Genomic DNA, 26794 nt, shown 5'->3' with positions numbered 1-26794 from the left:
CACTGTCTTGTCTCAGTCAATAGTCGGTATTCACCTGGAAGAAGGCGTATGGTTTTTCTTTCTTTTTTTTTAATTTAAAAAGAGGCATTTATGATTTCATTAAAAAAAACCAAACCAAACAAGAAAAAAAATCCAACAAGAAACAAGATTTTCTATAACTATCTTAGATTTAAACTTTATTTCCTGATTCATGGCAGTGTGACATGGGGAGGTGCAGACAACTGGATCAGGCTGATGTCAAGATAGTGGAAGAAATACCATCTTTTGGAGGTGTAAATTCTGCATTTCTGTATCCTCATTTCAAAAGCATATCTAGCAAATGGAAATAATTTCCATAATATTCATATCCTCAGCCAAGAGGATTTTAATTAAAGGATTTAATTTGTTGATTTTACCTTTATCATGAAAAGATATTTAAAAAAACCCCAAGGGTAACAATGCACATGACCATTCAATCCAATATATTAAATTGATACCATCCTAAAATTTCCTGTAAGAAAAGTCAGACATTCATTCCTGTGTTGGCACAGGGCTCTGAAACCCTCATCTAGTTCTCTTGTGTAAAATATTAGGTACTGAAATTTGTCTCACTTTTTATTTATGAGCACAATGCACTGCAAAGCACACAGGATACCAACAACAGCTGCATTTCAGCCACATGTGATCCCTATGGAAATTGGGATTGCTTAGAAGGACATGTACCAACACACAAAGAGGATTTTTTTTCTTCCTAACTACCCGCCCGCATGCGGGAAGGCAGGGTGTGTATATCAGTATATCTCTGAAGTTTGGAGGAGAGGTAATACCCAGGATTAAAACTGTTACAGGCATGTTATTTCTTGCCATACAACATGGAAATATCAAAGTTCACACCCTGTTATTTTGGAAGATCAAACCAAGCGTAGATGGCAGAACCTGTCTAGCTAAAAAGAGCACCAGTTTGGGACTCACACTCACTATGCTGAAGCATTTGAATTGCTTCTTTCCCCCCAAGTTTTAATTCTTCCAAATTTAGCCTAGCCCATGCCCTAAAAAATCAGAAATTGCAAGGACACTGTGCCATGGTGAGGATAAGGAAGATGGAGAAACCCTTCTGAATTAGTGTTTGGGGATATGTCCCCAAAGCTCCATCGCTCATCTCCAGATGCTCCATTTCCAGCCCTGCTTCTTCCAAATCCCACCCAAAGCCTGGGAAGCGCTGAGCATCATTTCTGCATTGCACTGTGCAACCTTTCACCAGTCTCAGAGAGTTTTATTTCCTCCTGGAAGCTCTTCTTCCCCCAAGAAGTCCTTTGTCTAAGAACAGGAATAACTACTGGAGAGCAGGGAGCGAGAGTGTCTGATCAATGGTCTCTTGCCTCAAAATCTGTAAGCTTACCTCATTGGATCCTTAGTCCAATAAAAGGTCCTCCCCAAAAGACTGTGGAGCCTGACCTGAACTCCACAGTATGTCCCTGGAGACACTGTTAGTCCTCTTGTTTTGTATTCCTCATGACAGTACATGTGATGAACAGCTAAACGCTTGGTGAGGTAGCTTTGGCTGGTTCATCCATCATCTATGTCCATTCTCCACCTGTGTGGAGAACCTATGTCCGTTCCCCCTAACAGATTGAGGGGGAAGGTGAGCCTTAGTCTGTAACACGTGGCTGTGCAGAGAAATCCATATCCACTGATGTGCTGGATGTGGTGGAAACTCTCTGAAGCTCTCCTGAAGCACAGTCTCCCCACCCTGTTGTGACATCTCTCTCGAATATATAAGAGCTTAGGCTGAGTGGGACATCCAAATGTGAACACTTGTACTGATCCCTGTTGGAAACTATATTACTGTCCCAGCCTGCTCTCATGATCTTGCATGCTTTGCAGGAACACTATCTCCTGCAACCAGAACTCCATCTGCCAGAGGAGGCACCCCAATGGTCTCTGGGGTGAAGCTGTAGGAGGGAGTTGCTCTGACATGTCCAATCCTCCCAGGAAATGAAGAGACACCTTAAAACAGTTTGTTTGTTTGTTTGTTTATTTTAGTCTACAATATCTGTAGGGTTCTCCTCTTTCCCTTCCCAACCTACTGAAACTTTGTTGTCAGGGCAGGTCAGGTCCCCTTTGGCTTCATCAGTGTAGTTGCTCGCTGGTGCTTCTTCTTGTCCCCCACAAAGATGGATGTCTTTGAGGTACTGGATAAACTGCTTTATCTGGAGTGGGAAAGAGAGATGGCAGAGCTCAGCACAGGAATGGGAATAGGAAGAAAAGAGAGAGATTCATTGGCCCCAAATGTCACCGATCAAACTGAACAGGGGGATAAGCATTTGCCTTGCTGGATCTGCACCACCAGAATGGAGTTTTGTAGGCAAGTCTGAGTTCAGAGTATGGGTGAATGAAACCCAACCTTAGCTGTGGTTTGATCTGCATGTCCTGCATCTCCTGCCCCAGCCTGCCTGGCTCCCACTCCTTTCACCAGGCAAGGACCCACACCTTGCTCTGCCTCCTCAGAAGAGACAGGTTTGCCTGGTATCCCCTGCCCATTCCCCATGCCCGAGAGAGAAAGGATCGTGTCTGTTGGGCCTGTGGGCTCTCCCCTCCTTTGGGCAGCTGAGAAACACTACTGCTCCTCTTTCTGGGCAGGGAATAGGGCTCTGGCTTGGCTTTACCATGTCCAGCTGCTTGAGGCTGTCATCCACCGACACTTTACAGTCCGCATTCAGCCGCATGTTGGTGGACTGGAAAAGGTCATGGATGGCCAGCTTGATGGCCCAAAGCTTCTTGGTTTTCTTGGAAGTCCTATTCTGGATGTCAGTCCAGCAAGTCTCCTAGAAGGAGATGAGATATGCAGCATGGGGATGTGCCCCAGCAAAGATGCTTCTTCAGCACTGAACACCTGGCTTGGAGACCCTAACTTCCACACTCATCTGCCTGGCTAGGAAAACCCTGTCCTTACCAGGCTGTGCTGGAGGTGGTTCAGCAAATCCAGGAAACACCACAGCTGCTCCTTGCTCCTGGAACCTCCCCATCTCTTTTCCACTCCTGCAGTCCTCACTCTGGCTCCCTGCAGGCCCTATTCGTGCTGCCCTATTCGTGCAGGGTTGCTGATACCCTGGCAGCAACACATGCCACTGCCACCCTCCTAGACCAGCACCTCCTAGGTGCTTTCCAGCTTTGCCTGATGGCAAACTGGCTCCAGACCTGGTCCGTCATTCTTCCCTCTGCAACCCCATGGAGGGATGAAATGGTGAACCTCCTCCCATCACAAAGACTGCTACTGGGCTCTGCCATGACCCCATGGCTGAAGGATGAGCCATCAGCTGATCTTGAAAGAGACAGGCCTTGGAGATCGTCCCCTGCCTGCCCCACAGTTCCTTACCCAGAGGCGGATGTCGGTCTGAGCCTGGTCAAAACGTAGTTTGAGCTGTGCCAGCTTGCTTTTGTACTGAAGCATCTCAGCTTCTTTCTCTGCCCTGTACTGTTCCAGGAGCACCTTGTCTTGCTCAGTCAGGTCCTTGTGCCCCTGCTGTGACTGCAGAAGGTCCTTGTGTGTCCTTACCAGCAACGCGTACCGTGAAGTGACTTCCAGGATGTCCTCAAACTACAGCACAGGATTCCTGGTGTTAGTAAACTCATGCCCTCCCCTCACGAGCTGCAGGCCTTGTTTCATTTGGCACCCTGCCCTTACCAGGGCCAACACCTCCCCCAGATGAAAGATCTTCCCTTCTTCCCCAACTCTAAATATTCTGTGATCCTGTGATTCTCAACGAGACTTCCTTTCCTGCTCCGGTTCTCCTGCTCTAACTCTCCTCCCTGCGGCTCACCTTGGTTGCAGGGAACCTCTTCCCATTCCATCTGAGGTCTCTAGCATCCAGTGGGTTTGCCTTATCTCTTTTAGTTTCAACACCTACATAAGGCCCTTCTCAAGACCATGATCTGTCTCTCTCACATCCAAACTCACCTGTGAGATCTTTACCACATCCTCCAGGTATTTCTTGAAGACAGAGTACTTCTGTACTTTTTTGCAGAGTTTCAGGTGCTCTTTTCTGAGGGCTTCCAATTTCATCTTAGCTTTCAAAAGCTCACTCTCCTTTTGCATATTTTCCTCTCTCTCTTTGCTGTCTATCTTCAGAGCCAGGATTCGTACCTCTTCATTTTCCTGGTGGTTTCCCCCACCAACACACATGCATGCACATAAACAGAGAGGGAAAGGAAGGCAAGGAAAGATGGGGCTGGATCACTTAACAGCACTGGAAGGGCATACTTTCAGAGACTAGAGTCTAGTACTGAAGCACCCCAGGAATATTTTCCCTCCCCATTTGACAGGGCAATCCCTCTTGCATTGACCCTTTGGTCTTGGAGACAGGTGGCTGGAATGACATTCTGATTTTCAGACCTACTCGTTTCTGTCCCTGGAAGACAGTTGGATGCCAACAGTAGCGGCAAGGCTGAGACCCTTCCTAGGGGACATTTGGTGCCCTCAGTAGATCCCACTAGTACAGGACAAGCTCTCTCTCACTCAAGCTCTAGTAAGACTTTTCTGTGTATGTGGTACAAAACCTCATGCCATGCAGTTCCTCTTCCTTACACCTCCAGGTTCAAGGGAGACTTGAACAGGAGTACTGGCCCAAGACTCTCTTCCCCAAGGGTGGGGAGAAGTGGGTGGTGTGGCTCAAGGTCATGTCATCTGGCATACCTTTATAATTTTCCCAGACTTCTGCACGTGGTCTTTCAGCTGAGCCCTCTTGGCGTGCAGGGCCCTCCACCGCTCGACGATGACTTTCATCCTCTCCCTGAAGGCCTGAAGCACCAGAGTGAGGGTGGCATGGCTGCCCTCACCCAGCACCAGTCATCTGCCTGCTGGTGCCCCGCTCCAAAAAACCACAAGCCCTCCCAACCATGCCACAACACCCTCCCATCTTTCTCACCTCATCTTTCTCTGCCAGAGTCTTTTCCATCAGTCGGACTTCCATCTTAGTCTTCAGAAGGTGGATAAATGAAGATGGGGATTCCTCCTCTCTCACTCCGAGTTCCCTGCCACAGAAGTTTTCCTCAAGGTTACATGCAGGGTCCAGTTCCTTGGCAGGGTGTTGGATTGTTCTGGGTGTTGGATGGTGTCCCAGGTAGGGCAATCGGGCAGAGCAACCCAACACAATCTTTGACCCCACCTGGCAGCATGGCATCCCCACCCCTCCCCAGTGGGGATCCCCCTGGCAGAGCACGGGGGTGTTATAGGGAGGAACAGAACTGGGGAAGGCAGGTACAAGAGCAGATAGAAATGATGGAGATAAGGGATGGGAGTTTGCCATGGCAGAGGAAAGAGGGATGGAGAAGACAGAAGAGAATGGAGGCTAGTGGAAGAGGCCCCTCACCTGAACAAGTGTGGGAGTTCCACCCTGTAGAGGTTGAGGAAATAACCTGACATCTTCCCATGGCTCCAGATATCCATGATTGCAGCCACCAGCAGGAAACAGAGATCCCAGGCCCTGCTGGCAATGCCCCTCTCCCAGGTCAGCCCAGGAGCTGCTCTGCAAGCCTGAGGGCCCAGAGGTGTGTGGGAAGCACCAGGCAGGGGATGAGCCCCTCTGCTTTCCTGGGACCTTCCTTGACCTGTGGCCTCTGAAGCTCTTTGGCCCTACGGCTACTCCAACCCCTGTGCCAGGCCCTGTGGCTACTCAAGCCCTGCAGACCGGCCCTATGGCTACTCCAACCACCATAACAGTCCCTGTGGCTACTCCAACGACCATAACAGCCCCTGGCAACTGAATGGTTGCTTGGCAATGGAGTGTTTGCTTGGAATTAGGGGGACTGACCACTCTGTCCAGAACCAAGAATTTTTTCATTCCCTTTCTCTCATTTCCTCTCATTCTTCCTCTGCTAAAATTTGGCCCCCCGTGCCCTGTGACCTCTGTTGCCTTGGGTGGGTACTTCAGTGCCACATCCTGACAGCCACATCCCACTGTCCCAGTGCTCAGGGCAGTGGGCTTTCTCCTCTCCCTCAAACCCCAGATGGAAACACTGTTAACCAGGCACATCCTCATGGATGTGTGAGCACTGTACTGCCATGGTGAAGTAGTACCCTTCCCTCACAGCTCTGCTCATTGAGACCACCTGCTCAATGCTTTCTCCTAAGCAAAAACATCGTTTTCCAGCCCCTAAGCCCATCATCCAGTGGGCCATGAAGCTCCTGTGCATGGCTCTAAAAAGAGTGGCTGCTCACTTCATAACAGCAACAAATTGCTCCTGCTGGAGAGTGCAGGGGATAATGCTCCCAGCTGCTCCCTAATGGGTTATTAAATCCTCCTAATCAAGCAGTGGCAAACCATCACTCCCTGAGAGTGGTTTTCCATTTCCTATTTTTCTTCTGACCCTTCCCAAAGCCCAGATCTTCCTGCAGGAGGGTGCCCAAACGTCAGGCACCAGGCACACCAATGCAGCCAAATTAAACAGATTTAATGGCTCTTGCAGCAAAAGCTCCAGGTCCACATGCATGAGCTCTGCTCCTGGAGTCTGAGGAAGAGAAAGTTTCTTCTGCTCAAAAGGAATTTTTTTCCTGTCAGTTATGATAAAAGCTCAAACTGGAGATGATCTACAGAGAACGGGCTGAATAGTTCAAGGGCTGACAGTGAGATTAGAGAAGTTGCTATAGCTGGGGAGAACTTGGGAGGAACCATCTGTCCTGCAAACTCTTCTTGATGGCTTTTCTCTCACTTGTCCTGGTGCCATATATGTGTCTCTACCAAGATTCACTCCAGCAGCAGGAAAAGATGGGTTTGAGGAGAGAAGCTGTAGGAACAACTGTGGGCATCATCTGGACTCCAACACTCCCTGTTAGAAGTGCAGTTTCTAACCTCTTTTTGGTTTATTGACTAGATTTGCCCTGGGGTTGGGGAGACTGACAGAGGAAAATTAAGTCTTGGAAGTCTTCAGAAGCTTCTTAGCATGGACATGCTAAGGAAAACACACCAGCATGCTACAAAGGACAAGCTGTTGCTCCAGCCACAGTGTGGTCTACTGGTAGGAGTGGTGACTTCAAAAAATTTTGACCAGTGTCATTTTGACCATTTTAATTTAAAAGTCTATGAATCTTCTCTTTCCCCTCCAAAACACCAGTTTTGCCTGTCAAACTCTTACAAGCAATTAGCAAAATGAAGAGGCATTGAAGAGACACAGGACATGACAGCTGCTGGTGTGGAGCCCATGCTGTGCCGTGGTCACGGAGGCCACTGGAAGAGGGTGGCCCATGCCACCACTGACTTTTCAAACTTCCAAAAACCATTAGCTTATCAGGCTGTTGATCCCATCCATCTACAGCTACCAGATCCACACACTTTCCCCTGTGCTGAAGAAACTGCCCTGGGTAGCATCCCAGGCCACCTTTAAAGGACACTTTGCAATTTAAGAAAAAAAAACAAAACAGTGCTTTTCAGAAGCAAGCAAGTAGCGTCCTACAAGGTGCCCACAGAGCCTCAGCCTTACTATTTTATTGCCTTCCTAATAATTTTGTTTGCTCTGGACAAATAACAGCCCCCCTGACAGGTGGAAAGGTGCCTGGATGGAGCAAGAGGGTTGGACCAGAGGCCAGTTGGCCCCTGCAATTCCTCATTCTCTTTTCCAGGCTCTCCAGCATCTCGCTGAGAAACTTTCCCAACTGGAGCATGGTCTGCTCTGCTGGGGTCTGCAGGAGAAGCTGTTCACTTGCAGGTGAGGCACGTCAGGAAAACTGCCAGGCAAGGCATTAAGCAATGAACTAGAAGCAAACTAGAGCACAAAGTGCTCACCAGCTGCAGCAGGAGCAGTGTCAAGGAGCCACCTAATATCCTATGTCTGCTGCGTCTTGCAGAAACATTAACTCCTCCTCTGTCTTCCTCTGCCCACATCTTACCCCTCCATGGGGCTCTGGCTTGGTTTTGGAAATCTGAGAGGTAGGATTATCATCTTGGTTTGCTCTGGTGTGGTATCAAAGGGCTCTGGGAGTATTAGGGTACAAACAGTGGTCAGTTCCCCTTGCCTTGACCCAATGTGTGGCTGGCAGGCAGCGTGACAACACACTGCCTGGACCAGTGCTCACTATCACAGCCTCTTCTTGTAGCCAAAATCTCAGCACAGGCAGAGGCAGTGGATGGAAATCAAAGTCACGTGTTTCAGACACAGGGTCAAACAGCCTGTGTGCACCACTCTGTGGAGGAACAGGCATGGGGACAGGCTGAGTGGCCACAAATCTGCTTTACCCCCAAGGTCTTTTTCCCCTGGGACCTCCAAGGAGCACCAGCCTGAAATGAGGCAACTCAGGGGCTGCTCTAGTTTGGGCTCAGTGCTAAAGAGCAGGTCAAGCCAGATTCAGTTGCTTCTGCTGTCTCCTCTCCACACCTTTGTTGGGAGACACATAGAGGCACAGAGCAGAGAGGAGCTCATGGAGGTAGAGACATGCTGTTGACCCTGCTTGGAGATGGAAGTCAGACTGAAAAATTCCAGAGGGCCCTGTCAGCAGGTCTGCTGAACCATTAACTGACCCTATAGGCTCCCCGTGAGCCTTCCTCCCCATACTGTGACCCTCCACAGAAAAAGCCCACCCAGGTGAGGACAAGGGCACTTGGCAGCCCTTTTCCCCACAGCCTGGCTACATAAGGCAGAGCTTTCATCTCAACCCCTGGTACTTTGAAAGCCTCATGAATTTGTATCAAACACTAATGGTTTAACTCCTGCTTACATATGTAGAAACCTTGCCGTGAGACTGAGCTTTTTGGGGGGGTTGTTTTGTTTCTTTTTAACTTTATAACAACTTTAATTTTACAAGTTCATAGATAAACTCTTCTTCCTTGCTCTGCCCCACATCTCCTGTCTAGGTGTGGCTATAAGCAAATGAGACCATTGAATGAAAACTAATTTTTTTCTTCTTTTTTTTTTCTTTAAGAATCACTCATGTCTCCTCACAGCCTCAAATATTTCATGCAGGTTGTGCCATGTATTTCTTAAGCTAAGCCAAGCAAAACACTGCCTTCCATATACACGGCAAAAAAAATGTTTTTCAGGCTCAAAGCATTTCTGTCTTTGGCAGAATCTTTTCTCAAAGCATACCGAAGGAAAAGTATGGAAATTAAATACAAAGAGTGGTTAAAATAATATTTTGGGTAGAGATGAGCCCAAACCCCAGATTACAAAGCCAGATACCCCCTTAGATACCAGGCCTAACATGAGGAGGTTTGTTGTGATACTTGGAGAACAACTGGGAAGCACTGCAGGTCTCCCACCAAGTTTAATTTCTTAATTGAACTTATAAAAGATTTAACCCCTACCAGTCCTCAAAGCTAACTCAGATCCTATTATATTCATATCATAGATTATGTTTACCTGAACTGTCTGGATTAGATATGGTGTGGGCAGGCTGTGGAGGGGCAGATGGGGGTCCAGCATGGCAGAGAGGATCCACAAGGCAAAGGGGCTGTGCTGAACCTGGGCAGTGGACCCAAAACTTCCCTGGGTTTCAGTGTGGTTATATCTACTATTTGGATCCATCCCATCACTGATGTGGGCACAAACTGTGGTGTAATTTGGGGTTTCAGACCCAGCATTTAAGACTGGATCCAAAACTCAGACAGAAGAAATTTGGGAAAGAGGCTTTTAAGAGCCTAATTTGAAACAGAAAACCCATGAAACTATTTTTGCCCTTGGTCTTTAATTGAACTTTTTTTTTTAATCTTCTAGTATGCCTGGGCTCTTCAGGCATCCAACAGCAATGTCTCAGTGTTAAATAGGATACTTTATGCTGTAGGAATGATGAATGACTGACAAACTCAGCTCTGTGTGAATCTAGTGTTCTGGAAAGGTGAACAAACAGCGTGTTACAGCTCCATACGTGCACTCAGCAGCCATAAGGAAAGCTGACTTTAAGGAAAGACTATCTTAACAGAAGATTTCAAGACTATAATTGCACCTACGAGTTCTTAAATACTCTCAGAAACTGATAACCCAAGTCTTAGACTCAGAGGCATCTTTACTTTTTGTACCCCAGCAGAGTCCATATATTTGACTATAAATTAAGACAGTTTAATAAAGTGTATTTTACTTTCTAGTTTAATATTTTTTATAAATCCTGAAATAGTCTTAAAAATATTTGTCCTAGTACTTGACAAGATTTGCGTTTGTTTTTCCATCAACTTAGTGGTTGTAACACAGGTCTCAAAATAGAGAGAGAGGGAGAGTGTTCTGTTGCTCCAGAAGCTGAGGGTATACCCAGCATGTCAGCCTGTGCCAGCCCTGGTGTAGGAAGCACCTACCATCACGAGCTGAAACCACTCCAGCTCCCTGCCAGATAAGGATGGACATGTCCTGGGCTTTGGCCACTGCTCTGCTCCATCCTGTACTGCACAAGAACTGCTCCCATTCGGTACCCACAGCACAAGCAGGTGCCCAGCTGAATCCTCCCCCATCTTCAATAAGCCAGTTAGTCACACCTCTGTTCCTCCAGCCTTAAAACAAGGACAAGACTCAGATAAGGTGCTGGATCTTTGGTGAAGCACCTGCTACTAGGCAAAACAAAACCTGGCAGGCATGAAGGGTTTACAGTGCAGGAGAAACAACTCATTAAAAATCCTTTTTTTCATGAGAGGTATCGTGTTTTTAATATTTCATTATGTTAAATCCTTGCCCATCACAGCTTGACAATTGTTGGTTTGCAGGGGTCATGTCCCACCTTTAATGCATCCAGAACAAGCCCAGCTCTGCCCCAGCAGTGGTGCCAGCACCTCCCTGCTCCTATTCCCAGATCCTTGCTGCCACTCGTGCACAGGGAGGGACTCCCTCTCGGCCTTCTCAAGCAGTTTTGGGAACTGCAGGCATCCAGGCTCGAAAGCAAACTCTGGAAGCCAGTTTTGTAGCAGACAGTGTTCCTGGATTCTATCAGCAACATCTTCAGACTTGGTCACCTTTGAAAAAGACAAACTCCATGTACACTGTTCATACATACATACATGCACACAGAAAAACAGTTATTAGCTTCATAGGGTGAGTATCAAAATGCAACAATAAATTATCTGACATCTTTATTGCTTAGAATGACAGATTCAAACAAAGCTAACCCTTTAATTATGTTTATATAATGTAATTTGGCATAAGTCATAAAGCACCCCTTTGGCAATGCCAGATTAAATATTTTACATTTGCTTGGGCAGCATATTACGAGACTGGAAGTGGGTATTTTTGCCCAGTGCTACAGAGCAGTGACTGTAGTAGTGTGGATGGGAACAAGGGCACAGAGGCTGTCTCCCACAGGAATTGCACCGGGATCAGGGGACCCCAGCCCCACATCCCACTTTGCAGAGCTCCCCTTCACACTCTCACACCCATTTTATGCCACAAACATTTTGGCTAATGGGCTTTGAGAGAATTCATACCTGGGATTTCAGAGAGAAGATGAAGCACTTTGAGCTGTTCTGCAACAGGGCAGGGAAGAGAGAGCAGTCTCAATGTCCAGATTCTCAGGGCCCATTTTCCCATCCCTTCTAAGTATCTTTCCAAGAAAAAGGAGTTCCCACACCAGGCTTGGTGTCTGGGTTCCTCTGAAGGAAACTCTTTAAAGGTCCCACATCCAAGCTCCATGGCCCTGTTCTTCACTATTGAACTAGAAATGCTAATCATGCTTGTTGCCTCTTTCAAAGGGATGTCAATAAACATGGCCCTCTCTCACAGAAAAGATCCCATGAAGTCATCCTCCACTGCCAGCACATCGGGTAAGTACATGCAGATGAAGTTAGAGCAAAGTCCTTCAAGATCCAGAATGGCTATTTTAGTAGCAACAGACTAGTTACCCTTCCCAAATGATTTTCCAGGAATCACCACCACCATGCCAGGAATCTCAGTTCACTCTCAGCCACCTTCTTACTCTGACCATGACCACCTACTCCAACATACCTAAATCCAGGACTGCCAAGGACCAGGCTTGTCCAGCCCAACCACATAGGTCTTCCAGAGAGGTTTCCCTGACTAGGTTCTGTTGCTACCAATAGCTTGTAGCTGAGATGGTTTTGTTTCCCCTTTCCCATCTGCCTGTCTGACCCTCGTGCGTCAGCTGTGACCCACGTGGGCCTCTGTCTTCAACTTTGCTTCCGTGGTCTTGGAGTCAAGATGAAGAACATAGCTTCATGTCATTGCCTCTGTAGGTAAAGGCAGAGAAAAGGCAAGACAACATTCTCAAAGTCCACCAAGTCCTTCAAAACTCCAGAGATGCAAAAGGTTGGGAGAGAAGCATTTTACCAGCCTCCATCACAACCTCACGTGGCGTTGAAACTTCCAAATGTAAAAGCAGTAAGGTCACATCGTAGGAGGCATCCAAAGTGCTTTTGTTTTGGTTTGGTTTTTTTTAGTGTTTGTTTATTGCTTGTTTGGAGGTTTTTTTGGTGGGGTTTTGGGGTTTTCTCAGCCTTGCCATCTATGCAGTGAATGATTTTATCAACCATGGCAGGATCTGCATTTTTCTTAAGCTGCCACCAGTACACAAAAACCAGACACGGCACTGCTGTGGGAGATGGGCAAAAATGCAGTCCAAATGAAAATGTGGAAGTGTTCAGTCCTGCAAAAAGCTGTCTGCAACCAGTGGGATGGGAAGCCACACTCACAGTCTGCTGGAGCACCCAGCTTAAACTTAGTGTAACCCCACTACTTTAAGTTCAGACCATTTCACACACACACACACACACACACACACACTGTCCAGCATATTCTTTGTATAATGTATAGTAAGTAGAGGTTTGTATTGCTCATTATGAACATCAATCTGGACTCTGCAAGAGGTACCTAAATCCCTCTTCACTCTCATAATAGAGTGATGGCTGTGGAGACGTCAAGAATGAATGAGGACACAAGACAGAAAAAAGGAACTTGAACTTCTTCAGTAACATCTGGAGCCAAATGGTAAAGACTTGACTTAACATCAAAATTTAAAAAAAAAAAAAAAAAAAAAAGGGCAAAAAAACCCAACTAAAAATAATTCAAGTAGTCCACAGAACAACATATAATGTACAATTTAGAGCAGAACACTGAGTAACGTGAAGAGACAAAACCTTTGGAGCACTAAGCAGAGCAGCAGTTTACAAATTCTAGAGTATGTCATGTTTGCATCAAAGTGTTTTAATTACAGAATTAATAAATCTACCCAGACAAAAATTCCTTGGCTTCTTCAAAGACAGCCTTGACTGTTTTGTCAAAGCACTTTCCCTTTTTGCCTTCATATAAATTACGGTGTGCAAAAAAATAAGTCAATTAAGAGAGAACAGGCATTATGAAATACTTCCCTTTGCATAAGCACACAGGCTTGCAAATCTCATTGAAATTCTGTTGACTTGCATTGCCCACACAACTTGCAATCTTAGCGAAAGCCACACAAAAGGTTTTCCTCCCTATTGTTTACAGGAGCGTTTTGGGAACCGGGCATATATTGCTACACAGAAAGGGAAATGGAGACAGGAGTGAAACGTAGTTTGTTGAACTAATAAAACAGCAAGCCTTCCATTTGTTTCCTTAGTCCTATAGAGCCATTGCTGTTTAAGACTTGCACACTCCACTGTTCGCAGAGCTGGTGACAAGCATTTTCACTGCAGACTGTTAAAGCGTGTGGGCTGGTCTAGTTTTAACTATGAGGATGTTTCCCAGCCACTATTAATGGCAGTGGCTTAATTCATGATTTAAGAGGTTGATATATAACAACAAAGGGACAGAAAGCCCTAAAAAGACAAGCTGAACCATCAACCTGACTAGTTAAACTCATTTAGAGACTACAACAACCCTAGAAAAACATAAAATTCATCTAAATTCAGGGACTTCTAAAGTTTGCAAGGAGTTTGGCCGAAAGCAACCTAATTATTTTCATATTCCTTTACATAAAGTTACCAGTACTGCCTAATTACATGAGTAATAAAAGACAACAAAGCATCCTTCTCACACACTCAGAAGACTCTTTCATGCAGCAAGGAATGGTGTATATATAAAATAATTAAGACGGACATCAATGAAAGCAAGAAGGGGCATGAGCTTCGGAAAATCTGCCAAACCACTGGAGCTCCTGGCAGAACATCCTGAATGTCTGTGATCTGCTTATTCAAATATGGGCATCAGAGTTCTCAGCAGAGGCACCCCATGTCACACAACCACCGGACAGCAGTTGCCTCCTGATGCCCTTACAGGTGAGCTTCCCACTTCAGCTCCAAGGAGACAATGACAGAAACTGGAAACAGATGAGACAAATTCGATAGCAAATAGCTCTGAAACAAAAGGTATCAGAGATACCCATCTTCACGTCCCAGGAACTGAGGTTGCTCCAGCTCCATTCCTCCATCTCTAGAAGGGCTACAGACCATTTCTGAAGACTCAAGCAACATACAGACGGAAAGAAACGCCCAGGTGTGTTAGTGTTTCTTTTTTCCTCCTATCCCAAATATTCAAATTAAATGACTGAGGAAAAATCCAGCTTTACTTGGTTGGTAACTTTAGACCATCATGGCTGCAGCAACTTAATGCTGCTCCATACATTTACAGTGCCAATATCAAACCTTTCCACTACTCTAAAACTTACTGAAGGCAAAGGGTCACCTTCTGCTCAGCAGAAAGGGCTAAAGACCAACTCCAAACTGCTTTTCTTGCCTATTGGAAATCATAATTTACCCCCTCACTGTTGAGGAGGAAATACATAACCAGTTCACTCTGGATGTTCAGTTAATTTCAGTAGGATAGTGATAATTTACAGGAGGGGATAAAGCCACCAACAGGTGAACTCATGTCTTTCCTGATTTACACCAGGGATGAGATTCACTATCAGCAGGTGAACCAGCATTGTGTAGACAAGACCCTCTCAATAACCAGGTGACTTCAGTGTGGTTTAATTCTGAACCTCACATTTGCTCCAGAGTAACAGGTGAAGGTGTGCTCCTCTGCAAAACTTCGTCTTTACATGGCTGTGTGCTGGGGTATTGGGTGAAGCATCCTGAAGATTTTCAGGAAAAGAACTGAGGAAAGATCTTTTCCATAAGAAGAAAAATACTTTCTACAGGAGCAAGGCTCTGATCGCAGCCCCAAGCAAGTGGAAGGTGTGTTAAAGTCTGCAGCTCAGCTGGTGAAGGTCATATGAGGAAACTGGACAACTTCTTTGGGCTGTGCAATCCCTTTCCCAAGCACTGACACGCTACCACGGCCTTCCAATCCAGCCTAAGCAGAAACACCTCCCATGGAGCAGTACTGAGAGCTGAGTGTTTGAACCGAGTCATCCTTTTTTTGTTCAGCCTTCAACTCAGAGTCAAACCTCCCTTCCCGTGCTTTCTCCTCACTAATCCACACAACGTGTCTACCTGGTTTGGCCCATGGCAATCTGAGGTGGGTGGTCACTCCCCCGCTGTGGCTGCAGTTTGCTCCCATGCCTGTGGCCATGCACAGCCCCAGCAGCTCTCTGGCTACCAGGGAATTTGCAAACCAGAGTGATGAACTGTAGGGACTCTTCTGGGAAAGCACGTCTGGCACACACATGCTTATGCAGCTGGAATTAAAATCAGGTTTTATTTCCCTCTCTGGGTCAAGTGGAGTAAATCACCATTTGCCTGGTAAGCCCAGAGCCTGGGCCAGCCTCAGTGACAGAGATATGTACCCACAGAAGCAAAAGATCTTCTTTCACTTGCAGTGTGTTGTAGCCTGTCCCTTCTTCCCCCACCCCTGCATGTTTTCTGCTTATAACAATTAATTGCTTCATTGCTGAAGGCAGGGTTTAATCCCACAAGCATAAATTCTCACGTACAGTGATGTGATCAGTGAGGCTTGTGGGATTAAGTCCTTGGGTCCACCAAAAATTTTCACAGGAGTGTAATTATAATCAGACATGCAGCTACATGAGTGTTTCAAGGGAAGCACACGTGCAATTCCTTGTGATTTGTTGCAGTTTTTAAAATCAGAAAAATTGTTCAGGATCAAGTCAATATGAACTTCCTGGGCAGACATGCACAGAATTAAACTGTTTAGAAAAATCATTTTTTATGGATTCTCCTGTTGATCCTTTACCTAGTCCCTCCTCAGACCCCAAAACCTTTCTGAAGAAGTGACTTTCCTCCACTAGACTTTACACTGTTGCTTTCCTGACCTGAGCCCCTCCTGACGCCTCTGCATTAGTCCTGAACCTGAAATTTCAACCAAACACACTAAAACTTTTACCTGAACATCTCATTGTTTTTTCCTTGCAGCCCAAAGGACAAAGAAGCATAAATATGCAGTTAATATTTTATTAATGGTATGTTTTTCAACTGAACCCCCATGTCAACCCAAAAATTGGGAAGTGAGGATCTTCATGTTGTCTCCAAGATGACCAGTCTGGTTCATGTGGCTAAAGAAACAGCTCCTTGTCCTCTCCTGAGGGCATGCATCTCCCCCACTTTGCTCAGCCATGTCCAGTTCCTCTGCAGGTCAGATGATATCCCAACTTGAGGCAGCTCACTGCTGACTGCAAAGCACAGCCTGAACAACAGGCAGTCATTGCAGCAGGGAATTCCCACCAGCAAACTGCAGCTCTTCATGCCAAGACCATTAAAGAAATAACTCATAAAGATATGTTCCTTGAATTAGGTCCTTTTGCAGAACCTCTTCAGCCAGTCACTGCCCCTTATTTCCCACTGCATTCCCAGCAGCCACTCCTGACCCAAACTGCCACCAAGCCCAGCTTTCACATTAAATTTCCCACATCACTGTCACAACTCCTGTATTTACAAGAATCTGGCAGTGCCAGCCCACGCTGTGCCTGGCCAGGTGCCCGGTGCTGGTACAACCTCCCACATGCTTTTGATCCACATTTGCAGCTGCTTCAGAGCCTTTCCCATTAAGGGCTGTTCTGCAGAAGCAAAGTGTCCTGACTACACCCCTCAGGGCCCTGGGGTTTGGAGATGAGCTTTCTCCAGGTGAACCCAGTTGCAATTACTGGATGAATAAGACATTTCAGCTGGGTAGTCCCACACCCTCTCTGCTGCTGAGAGCTGCAGCTCTGATGAACAATTCCTGAGACCTGTGGCTATTGCTCTGGGCTTTTCTCCAGCTTCACAGCAAGAATCAGATCATTGGGGTTGTACTTGCACCCTGACTTTGGCTTTGGACCATCAGATATAAGCCATGGGCTATGCAGCCCGTGTTCTGTTTGCCTTCATGATGTCTCCAAAATAACCAGCTGCACCAAATTATATAAAAATCTCACTAATTGATGAGCTACGACAGACCATCTGAAAGGAGGTTGTGGTGAGATGGGGATTGGTCTCCTCCCCCAGGTAATGAGTGACAGGATGAGAGGAAATGGCCTCAAGTTGTGCCAGGGGAGGTTTAGATAAGATATTAGGAAAGATTTCTTCACTGAAAGGGTTGTCAAGCACTGGAAGAGGCTGTCCAGGGAGTGGTAGAATCACAGGGAGTTAGTGCTGGTCCTCTTTGGCTTCTGGCTTTTGAGTCAGCAGAATAGAAAAGCAGTTCTCACACCCTGTGCAAGATTCTCCATGCATTTTATACCTGGGCACAAACTAACCTGAGCCTGTGTGCACAGCATCCTGCTGATGCAGTAAAACTATCAAGGGTAGAAGGAGAAACTTCTCTTCATGGCATAAATTTTGTCCCCTTCTGATGGTATTGCCATCAACCTGTTTCATGGGCTGTGGGTAAAACCTCTAAATCAGAGAAGGAGCCAACTAAGTTTGATTTAATAACAATTTGCTTAATGAAACAGAGTGCCAAATTGGGAAATTATTCACTGCCCTTACTAGAAACACAATATGGTAATGAAAGAGAAAAACATATATTTAATGTTTTTCCATCAGTCTGAAAATCAGACTTATTGTCCTAGATGCTTTCAGAACTATTTGCTCCCTTCGTGCCATGCCGGGTTTTGAATGAAAAATGGACTGAGATAATCAGTATTTAAACCTCTACATAGAAGGATTTATTCCAAACGTACAAAAATGTCCTTAAATATTACCTCTCCAGTTATGCACTGCATAAAAATTTTGCTTTCTTAAAAATGGAATTGTTAATTTCTGTACTGAGTGACAGCTGCTTGCACAGCTGATTCTACTGAGAATTTATGCCTGGTCCAGGCAGAGGAAAAGAGCCTGGAATTAACCTCTTGCTCTCTGCTACTGGTAATTACCTTTGCTGCAGAGTAGAGCATGCCAGGAGCACAGCAGTGAGGCAAGGCCCTGCCATCAGCAGCAATGGCATAAATCAAGATGTGACAGCATGAAGGAACAAATAAATCACCAGGAGAGAGATGATGTGGGGAAGGATAAGACCTATAAGCAATGCAAGCACAGATGAGGATGTGGCCAAGGCCAGCTGTGCAGGAGCTGTTTTAGTTGGCATCAGTTGAACATCTGCAGTTGAGTTGGGTTTGTGGTACAACCTGTGCCTCGAGGACAGGAAAAATGAGAGGCAGAGAAGTTAAGTTTGAGTTTTCCAAGAGCTTCAGGGGAGCAAGACACCCTGTTCTGGTACAAGGTCTCATCTAAACAAGTTTCCACAGGGTGTTAGTACCAGAGCTAGAGACAGCTTAAAGGCATCCCAGATCTTCCTCTTCTGACATTGGCATGGGGAATTTATTTCATCCTTTGCTATTCAAGTATATCAGAAGCACTTCTAAAGGAAAAAATTATTTTTGAACTTCTGCTGTTCTTTCTGAAGAGAAAAAAGAAATCTGTGTTAAGATACATTACAGGTATTAATAAGGAAATATCCTAACAGAAACTTGAAAAGCAACACAGAGAAGGAGCCTTTCATCTTTAAACCATACATTGAAGGTGGGAAAATAAAGAGGAAATCTGCTTTTTGAGGGGGTTGGGTTTTGTTGTGTTTTTTTGGTTTTTTGGTTTGGGTGTTGTTTTTTTTTGTGGTTGATTTGTTGGTTTGATTTGGGGTCTTTTGGTTGTTTTGTTTTAAAAAGGGAGAATGAGCAGCAGGAGGGATTTGGCTGTTGAGGGTATCTCATGGCAGTAGGTGCCAAAGATGCCCCAATGCTCCCATATGACATTTTGGTGAGATGATGTGTTTGGAAGGAAAGCAAAATGAATGTAGCTGCTTCCCAGAAATAATCTCCCGAGGTTTTATCTTTAGTCTCTTTCCCTCCGTGCTCTGATATGAACTACATTGAAAGAATCCTGAGGTCAGCACAGCAGCCTGTGCTGATGCCAAAATGTGTAACCACGTCCCAGCCCCTCTCCAGAAGCAATTGCAAGTGTCTCATTTCCTACAGGATCTTGAGCAGGCTCTGGCTTTAGTCGTGTCCTCACTGCCGCCAAGCCACAGACAGTGCATGGAAATACCCACGTTGGGCTGCGGGTTCCTCCAGCAGGGAGGACACAGGAACAAAGCTGGGATGTTTTAGCAGGAAAGGGCCGCTGCCAGGCAGCTCGGTAGTTAGGGAAGAGAAATCTCTTCTTTGGTGGAAAAAGTGAACATACACAAATTAGCTTGCTCAGCTCCTCTGCTATCCCAGTGAGGCAATTAACTGGCTGGTTTTTATACCATCAAGCTGTTCCTTTCTGGTTTGGTTTCTTGTCGTGAACTTGAAGACCAGAACACGCTTACATGTGGTGAACAGCAAATACCAATGATCATTGCAAGCATAGAAGCCACATAAAATGGGGGAAGAAGAAACAAGGCAACGACTGAGTGAAGAGAAACCGCTAAACACCTGGAGGAAAACAAGACCAGGATCCATTAAGAGACCAACAGGGAGCCAAAATAACGTAAAATAATAATAATAAAAAAAGAACATAGGGGATTTTGAGCAAGATTCTTACTTCAGTTTGTGTCCCACAGCACTTATGAGGCCAACAGCTTGCAAAGTGCCAAAGGCCATCAAGTGGTTTTGTCAGTATTAGGTCTTGGGAAGATTTTGTTAATGAGGAATGGGAGGAGAGAGTATTTTTAATTATTATTACTTTTCCATGCAACTACTTTGAAGAACCTATCCCTGAGGAACAGAAGTCCTCCTGGAAGCTGATATCAGCTAAAAACTTTACAGCCAAAATCTTAAGGTTCTTCAGAAAACTACCTCTGGGAGGACATCTATACATGCACTGTGGAGAAAATACCAACCACTAATTATGATAAAGGGGCATGCAGAGGTGAAGAAACCTGCCTTACCAACCTACTGCCCTGCTCCAGGAAAATATTTCTTACACTCCCTCCAGCTTGCATTTGATTTTGTGGAATCGAGATCCTGCCAGTGTCCAGCTTTCTATGTCCTCCCCCCCGGTTTTTTTGGGCAGAACTGCAAAATGATAGGGTTAATAGAGTGCAGAGCAGCTGCAATCTATTTGGGTTTCACTGAAGGACTCTATGCTGTCTCCTGAAATCTTATGCTCCGTATTAACTCACGTTGGCTCAGGCAGGAAAACACTGTCATACGGATTGAAAGCTGACTGAGATGACTGCAAACATGGGGTACTGACTGACTGCACCACAGTGGGGCTGAGAGCTCCTGCTGCAGCTCAACCTCATCGGCCATCCGGGGAAAAGAGAAGGGGAATCTAAGAAGCACTGACAGAAACTTCCAGATGCAGTTAAAATAAAAGGGGGTTGCATCCAATTGGGCAGAGGTCAAGGGATTTAAGAAACATTGATAAAACAAGCCAAATTTTCCATGGGAAGGAAGGGGGAAGAGGGTCGTGTACCTGTGCAGGGATAGAAGAGCACACGTGTAACAGAGATGGCAGGAGGCAGAGGTGTTAATATCCTTGCAGCCACACAGCTGTCTGCAGAGCCAGAGGCTGCTTCACAGATTCACACATCCGTGTTTCAGCACAGATTCACACCTTGATGACATGAGGAACTTGACCAGAAAAAGCTATTGCAGAATAACCCATTCCACAGTCACCATTCTGGAGCAGCTCCCTGCTCAGACTGTCTTCTGTAGTAACAGTCATTTTAGGGTGGAATAATTACTGCTCTCTTCCAGAGGGAAATAATTGCTCTGGAGTACACTGCCTTAGTAGAGTTCAGAGGAGCAGCAGGTCCAGAGCAGCTCTTGCAAAATAGAACATTCTGGACAATTCTGCCTGGTAAACAAGCCCCAAAATTCAAACTCTTGATCCATAGCCAGAAATCTATGTGGTGACAGCAGGAAGGAGTTGTGCAGCTGATGCAGTCAGGAGACTGCTGCCCTTGTCAATGCAAATATCTACTAACCCATCCCACTGCTCTTGAAATCTGGGGCAATTTTGCTGCATTGATAGGAGAGGATTTGATTATGGCCAGTTGCATGTTTTCAAGGAAAAAAGGCTTTCTATATTAAAAGTTTTTAATTGCTTCAAAGTTTAGTTGGGTAATTCTTTTACCACTGAATCTCAATATATTGAAAGTGTTTTAACTTTGGAAGGGCAAGAAATCTGGACAGAAAATTGAGAAGAGCTTGGGAAAATCTAGGGTAAGGGTACATTTTTAAAGAATTATGGACAGGGAAAGATAGCTTGCGTTTTCCCAAGTACTGTTGATAATTACTTTGTTTGACATCTCTGCTTCTTCACACACAGAGTTTCCAAATTCTCCAGCAGAAAATAAAACTACAGGAACTTCACAGATATTCACCCATTGCAGTGATGAGCATTTCCCAAAGCACCCAGGTGGCTGAAGAAGTCAGTTGTTCAAAAGGCTTTAAAAATGGTTTGGTCATTCAGCTGTTGGTGTTCTTCCATTAATTTGGATTTTGCATCCAAAGCTCACAAAAACAAATAAACTCTCAGCTCCTTCACCTCCCTGGAGTGAGCTGCATGTCCTGGGAGCGGTTTTGGATACGTGGTACAGGGGCCTGCTCCCATGGCCACTTCAAAGAACGGGCTTGAGCCTGATGGAATTCACTGCAGGAGTGATTCTAGTTCCTCCTTTCAAATCCAGAAAACTCCTATCCATTTCTACCCATGGCAAGGTTGGAAATTTGGTTGAGACAGAGCTGGCATGCAGGGCAGGGTGGATCACCCCTCACACAGCAGAATGGGGATCCTTCACAGCAGAGTTCCCTGTGCTGCACGGTGCAGTGTCTTATCACTGATAGTCACAACACTCACCCCTCATACACGGACATCTCCGGGGTGGAAAAAAGCAAACTTAAGAAGAGCCTGACTTTCAGTTTAATGCAGACTCCATAACCAGCCAATCACTGGGGACATGAGATTCAGCCTTCTTAATCTCTTCCTGACTAATATGAAGCAGATGTCTTCTATTAATGAACTATTTGCTAATTAGTAACCACTTCATTTCTCTTCCATCAGTTTTCTTCTGTAGTTCAGACTCAGGGAGGTCAGGTTGTGTAAATAAATTGGTTCCCATAGAAATGTACTGCACATAGAGCAATCCAGAAGCAGTGAGGTACAAGATGAGCAGGGCAGTGCCTCTGATGAGATGGGACACTTGACAGGGGCGTGGGACACGTCATTTGCCCCTTTGCATGTCTTTTGACTTGCCGAGTTTCTTTACCCTCTGTATTTTGGACTCAAATCCTTGCTCATACTTTGTCTGTTCACATCATAAACACTGAACAAGGGACACGTCTCTGATTTCAGTGTTTAGCAGAAATGGGCTGTGATATTTTCTATCTCCTGGGAGACTGTAACGGGACAAAACTTCACAGCAGTTTCTCCTTGTTTGCAGCGGCGCAGAGCTGAGCATTGTCAAACCAAAGGCAAATTCCTATGCCTGGCACAAACTCATACAAAGACAATCTGAATGGACTTTGAAAGGGAACAAGGGCAAAGCCAGACCTTGTGCTCTGAGCCACAAGGACATGTGGGTTAAGCTGATGTGGCATAAAGCACAAGGACTTCTGTTAGCATGATTTTATCACTAAATCCAGAATTTCATACCTCCTTGGAGCCAGGTTCACAAAACTTCAAAAACAAAGCCCATGGATGCTGTACTCCATTGTCCTATCACCTATGGGACAGTGCACAGGGCAACCCTGTGACTCTGGATCTAGGTGGTAAATACTCCATTCAGGGTCCAGAAATGAAAAATTATTCACAGTAAGCACCCCATTTTCATGGTGGGAATTGTAGGACATATGGAACAACCCTCAAAGCAACAGGCTGCAGCCTCTGATCTATTTCTGGTGCAGGATTCTCATCCCTTTGTTCCCAAGATATTCAAATGGGAGTGGAGAGCACCCAGCAGCTGGGACACACTGCCCAGGACCCCTCAACGTGGTACCTCTGAATTCCAGTCCAAAATGTTACATCCCAGTTCAATCAAGAGAGATTATTTTCCTCTGGCCTTGCCTTAAAAAAATGCAATGATGCTTATGCATTATTTATAGAAAAGGGGTGACATTTAAATTCTGTCTGGGTCCCAGCCATCACATTGCATCTTTCTAATGGTTTCCCAATAGAAACAGATTCCTCTTCTGGCTGCCTGACTCTCCTTTCCCCTTTCCCCCTGATACCAAGGGATCTTAAAAGCTTAGAAGGCTATAGCCATGCAAATTTTGTAATACACTGTAACACTCCTTTTTCACCGTCCTGAGGGGGACTTACTCTAATGTGGTTCTTGGAAATGGCTTCTCCCCTCATAAAACACCCCAAATCGTAAAACTTCCAATGAACTCCTCACATTAAGGCATTTTAAAGTTTTATTTCGGTAATCATCATAATAAACAACTCCAGTCTTTACAGAGCTTTTCATCCCCAAGGATCTCTAAGTGCTTTCAGCCACTCCAAACCAGCTACGGACAGGGATGAGTCCATTGCCCTGCTAAAAGGCAGCTGCCCCCAGGGCTGCCGAGCAGGGCTGTGCAAGGGAGGTTTCAATGTGAAGGAAGAGCAGCATCTCTGCAGCTCAGCCGGCGCAGGGGTCCTGTTACAATGTCAAACCTGGCCAGAGCAGGAGTGGGGCATGTCCTCCACTTCTGCAACATAACCAAATCAGAGTCCAGTAGGTGGTTATGAAGAAACAAGTTATTAGTTGAGGGATGTATTAAGTAGTAATTAACAGTGTTGACTGCTCCGTGATATCAGAGAGCCAACGAACAAAAGTTGCAACATGGGAAATTATAACTAAATATAAAGGTGGTTATATGTCACAAATAGGTTGTCCAGAGGGGTAGTGGAGTCTCCATCCGGAGACTAAGTCCTTGAATTCAGCTGGATGAAGCTCTGAGCAACCTGGTCTTGCTGGGACCTGCTTTGTGCAGGGCATCAGAAGAGAGGTCCCGTGGTCTCGTCCCAAATTTTTCTATGATGTCGTCTGGCACAATAACTTAGAGCACGAGTGGCATTGGTTTAAATTAACACATCAACTGCTGAGCTGCAGCAGCTGTCACAGCTGTTAGCTGCAGGCCTAGCAACCTCCAGCCAACACCAGAAAGGCAATGCCTCAAGTTGCACCAGTGAGAGTCTACGGAACCCCCACTGTTCTGGTACTTTCACTGAAAATTCAGTTGCTCCTGTCTCGTCGCAGCAGCTGTTGAGGAGAATGGAGCCTGGGCAGCAAATGCTTCCAAACTTGGGTGTTCCCTTGCCTTCAGCCCCGTATTTTCTGGATTAAAGCCATGCAATGCCATAAACTATTCCTCACAGCAAACGGCCTCTCATGGTTCTCATTAATCTGGACCTGCTCCAGCTCGTTGGTATGAGGGGAGGAGTGCAGTGCCCAAACCTGGCTTCAACACACTGCACTTCAGACCTCATCGACACCCAGTGTGGCCACCTCCCTTATCTCACATACAGCCTTCCTAGGAAGCTGGCCCAGAGAGCTCTTACGAGGCAGACAAACGGCGTCATGCTGTCCCACTTGGATTAGAGTCTCCCATAGCTTCCAGATGTTTCTCCATCGCGCTGCAGCCGCACCAGCTGCTGCCTCCTCTTTAGGAATTTGTTCACTGGATCACACCTTCTTGCTCACGTCTTCACTAAAATCTGTCTTGCTGCTGGCAGGTTTGTGGTTAACCCCTGAAAAGTGATATTTCCTCTCCAGGGAGCTGTGCATCCTACACAAGGAACGACAACTAGACCTGGGGTGGAAGACAGCGAGGCAGGGAGACTCTACCACTGCCTGGGGGTTTTCTTCAATAGTTAATTTCCAGCTAACCACTTTTCAGCTCACAATAGATACTCAGGAGGTTGCAGCATGATGTAAAGACTTGGGAGCTCGACAGCAGCTATAGGCGAAGTCATTGCGTAAACCAAATCTTCCGGGGCTGGGAGCCAGCGAGTGTGGAACTCAATATGGAAGACATCACACTGTCTATTGTGTTGATATCATTATATTTTATATTCTGTTTCGTTACAGTCAGAAAATACTTTTTAATCCACTGCTCTCACTGTGATCTGCAGTCACCTGATTGCCTTGGTGATGCTTATCCCAAAGGAATCCTCACCTGGATTCAGGCTCTGCTTGGATTTAGACAGTTCCGGGGTTTAATAATTTTTTTTAACCTTTAGCAACTGCTGGGAAGTAAACAACCCAATAGTTCCTGTGGCTGTGGAGACCTTTTTGACAAACTGCAGCTCTGCACTATAAAGGCAGTACTTAAATCTCTGTTGTAGGGCAGGGAGACCTGGGGCAAACAGTGTAGATATTTATAGCTTGAAAAAAAAACCCCTAACCCATTGACTTTTGACAAAGGTCTGGCAAGTTCCAGCTCTTCTGCATAGCAGCTTCTAAACTGCAGTTATCAGCTCTGTTGAATTAACTGAAAAACCCACATTGCTAAAGTTCACATCTAGAAAACATGTAGGACAGAAAACACACAATTGGAAGGTGAATTGAAGAACAACTCTTTGTTTAAAATTTTACTCCGTGTAGCGTAAATAATGAACAGGTCATTTTTATCTTGTGGGATCAGTATGTACAAAAATCACATGAACTTTTCAACTTATAACATTTCTGAACACACATCACTGCTAAGCAGAAATAGGGTGGGGGGAGGGGAAAACAAACTTCCCCCCAGAAAGTAATGAAATGAAAGTTAGTTACAGGATTTTTGAAGAAATAGTTGTTGGACTTCATCCAGAAAGCTTTCTGTTTGGACCTGGTTAAGTCTTCCTAAGGGAAGCATTATTTTTTTGATGCAGAGGCTCAAGTCTCTATTTTTAGAGCACATCATAGTCAATGAGTTTAGCACTTTCACGTTTGAACTAACTGCTTATTAATATTTTCTTCAGACCTTCTGCAACACCACATGGTAGTTTGTTCACTTAATAATAATTTTGTAAATTGTCATGCCTGTCATTAAATTGGTTTTACCCTGAATAACCCCTTGGATTTGGCAAGTGAGACTCAGCTATCCCATACTGTGCATTAACTCTGTGACCTCCTTGTTTCCTTTCAACCCTTCTTGTTCAGTGGAGTGTTCAGCTCAGTGATCATAGCAGCCCTTGTGTGGGAGGGGAGTGAGAGCTGAGCGCAGAGGAGAAACCAGCTAATGGGAACACCATGAAGTGCTACAAAGGCAGATGCAGAACTCTTCACCTGGGAGGAATAACCCCATGCACCAGTACATGATGGTCTTTGAGAAGTTGGACAGCATCTTTGCAGAGAAGTGGACCATGGTCTAGCAATGAGCCCTTGCAGCAAGGAAGGCCAACAGCTGCATTAGGAAGGACGTTGCCTGCAAGCCAAGGGAACTGATCCTTTCCCCCTGCTCAGCACTGGTGGGACACACCTTGAGTGCTGGAACCAGTTCTGGGCTCCTCAGCACGAGACAGATGTGAACTGTCCACTGTGGGGGGTCCAGCAGAGGCCACCAGGATGGCCAGGGGCTGGACCACAAAGCGTACGAAGAGAGGCTGAGCCAGCTGTGCCTGCTGGCCTGGAGAGGGGAAGGCTT

The 26794-nt window shown here is 45.7% G+C and overlaps 1 protein-coding gene across 2 annotated transcripts; it reads right to left on the bottom strand.

Moving 5' to 3' along the window:
* Positions 1–1996: 1996 nt before the first annotated feature.
* Positions 1997–5725, bottom strand: LOC135413553 (coiled-coil domain-containing protein 42-like). 2 transcript variants are annotated; one of them, XM_064653432.1, is made up of 7 exons: positions 5349–5722; positions 4905–5010; positions 4673–4777; positions 3938–4135; positions 3356–3577; positions 2646–2804; positions 1997–2189 (listed from the first exon to the last, which is right to left on the bottom strand). In XM_064653432.1, the coding sequence occupies exons 1-7, from the start codon at positions 5423–5425 to the stop codon at positions 2019–2021; spliced, it is 1038 nt and encodes a 345-aa protein (XP_064509502.1). In that variant the 5' UTR covers positions 5426–5722; the 3' UTR covers positions 1997–2018. The 2 variants fall into 2 exon arrangements, with proteins under 2 accessions (XP_064509502.1, XP_064509503.1); XM_064653433.1 differs by lacking the exon at positions 4673–4777 and having other exon boundaries at positions 5349–5725.
* Positions 5726–26794: the final 21069 nt, after the last annotated feature.

This window comes from Pseudopipra pipra, chromosome 4, assembly GCF_036250125.1.
Source record: "Pseudopipra pipra isolate bDixPip1 chromosome 4, bDixPip1.hap1, whole genome shotgun sequence".
Classification (NCBI taxonomy): Eukaryota; Metazoa; Chordata; class Aves; order Passeriformes; family Pipridae; genus Pseudopipra; species Pseudopipra pipra.
The sequence above is the reverse complement of the archived record's forward strand: the minus strand, read 5'-3'. Positions and strand labels throughout refer to the sequence as shown.

Bases quoted from the DNA above. Each gene is read 5' to 3' on its own strand.
- LOC135413553 (XM_064653432.1), bottom strand. From the start codon at position 5,425: ATGGATATCTGGAGCCATGGGAAGATGTCAGGTTATTTCCTCAACCTC. The intron at 5,011-5,348 runs GTGAGGGGCCTC...CTTCTGTGGCAG, and splicing joins GAACTCCCACACTTGTTCAG to GGAACTCGGAGTGAGAGAGG. The intron at 4,778-4,904 runs GTGAGAAAGATG...CTGGTGCTTCAG, and splicing joins CTCTGGCAGAGAAAGATGAG to GCCTTCAGGGAGAGGATGAA.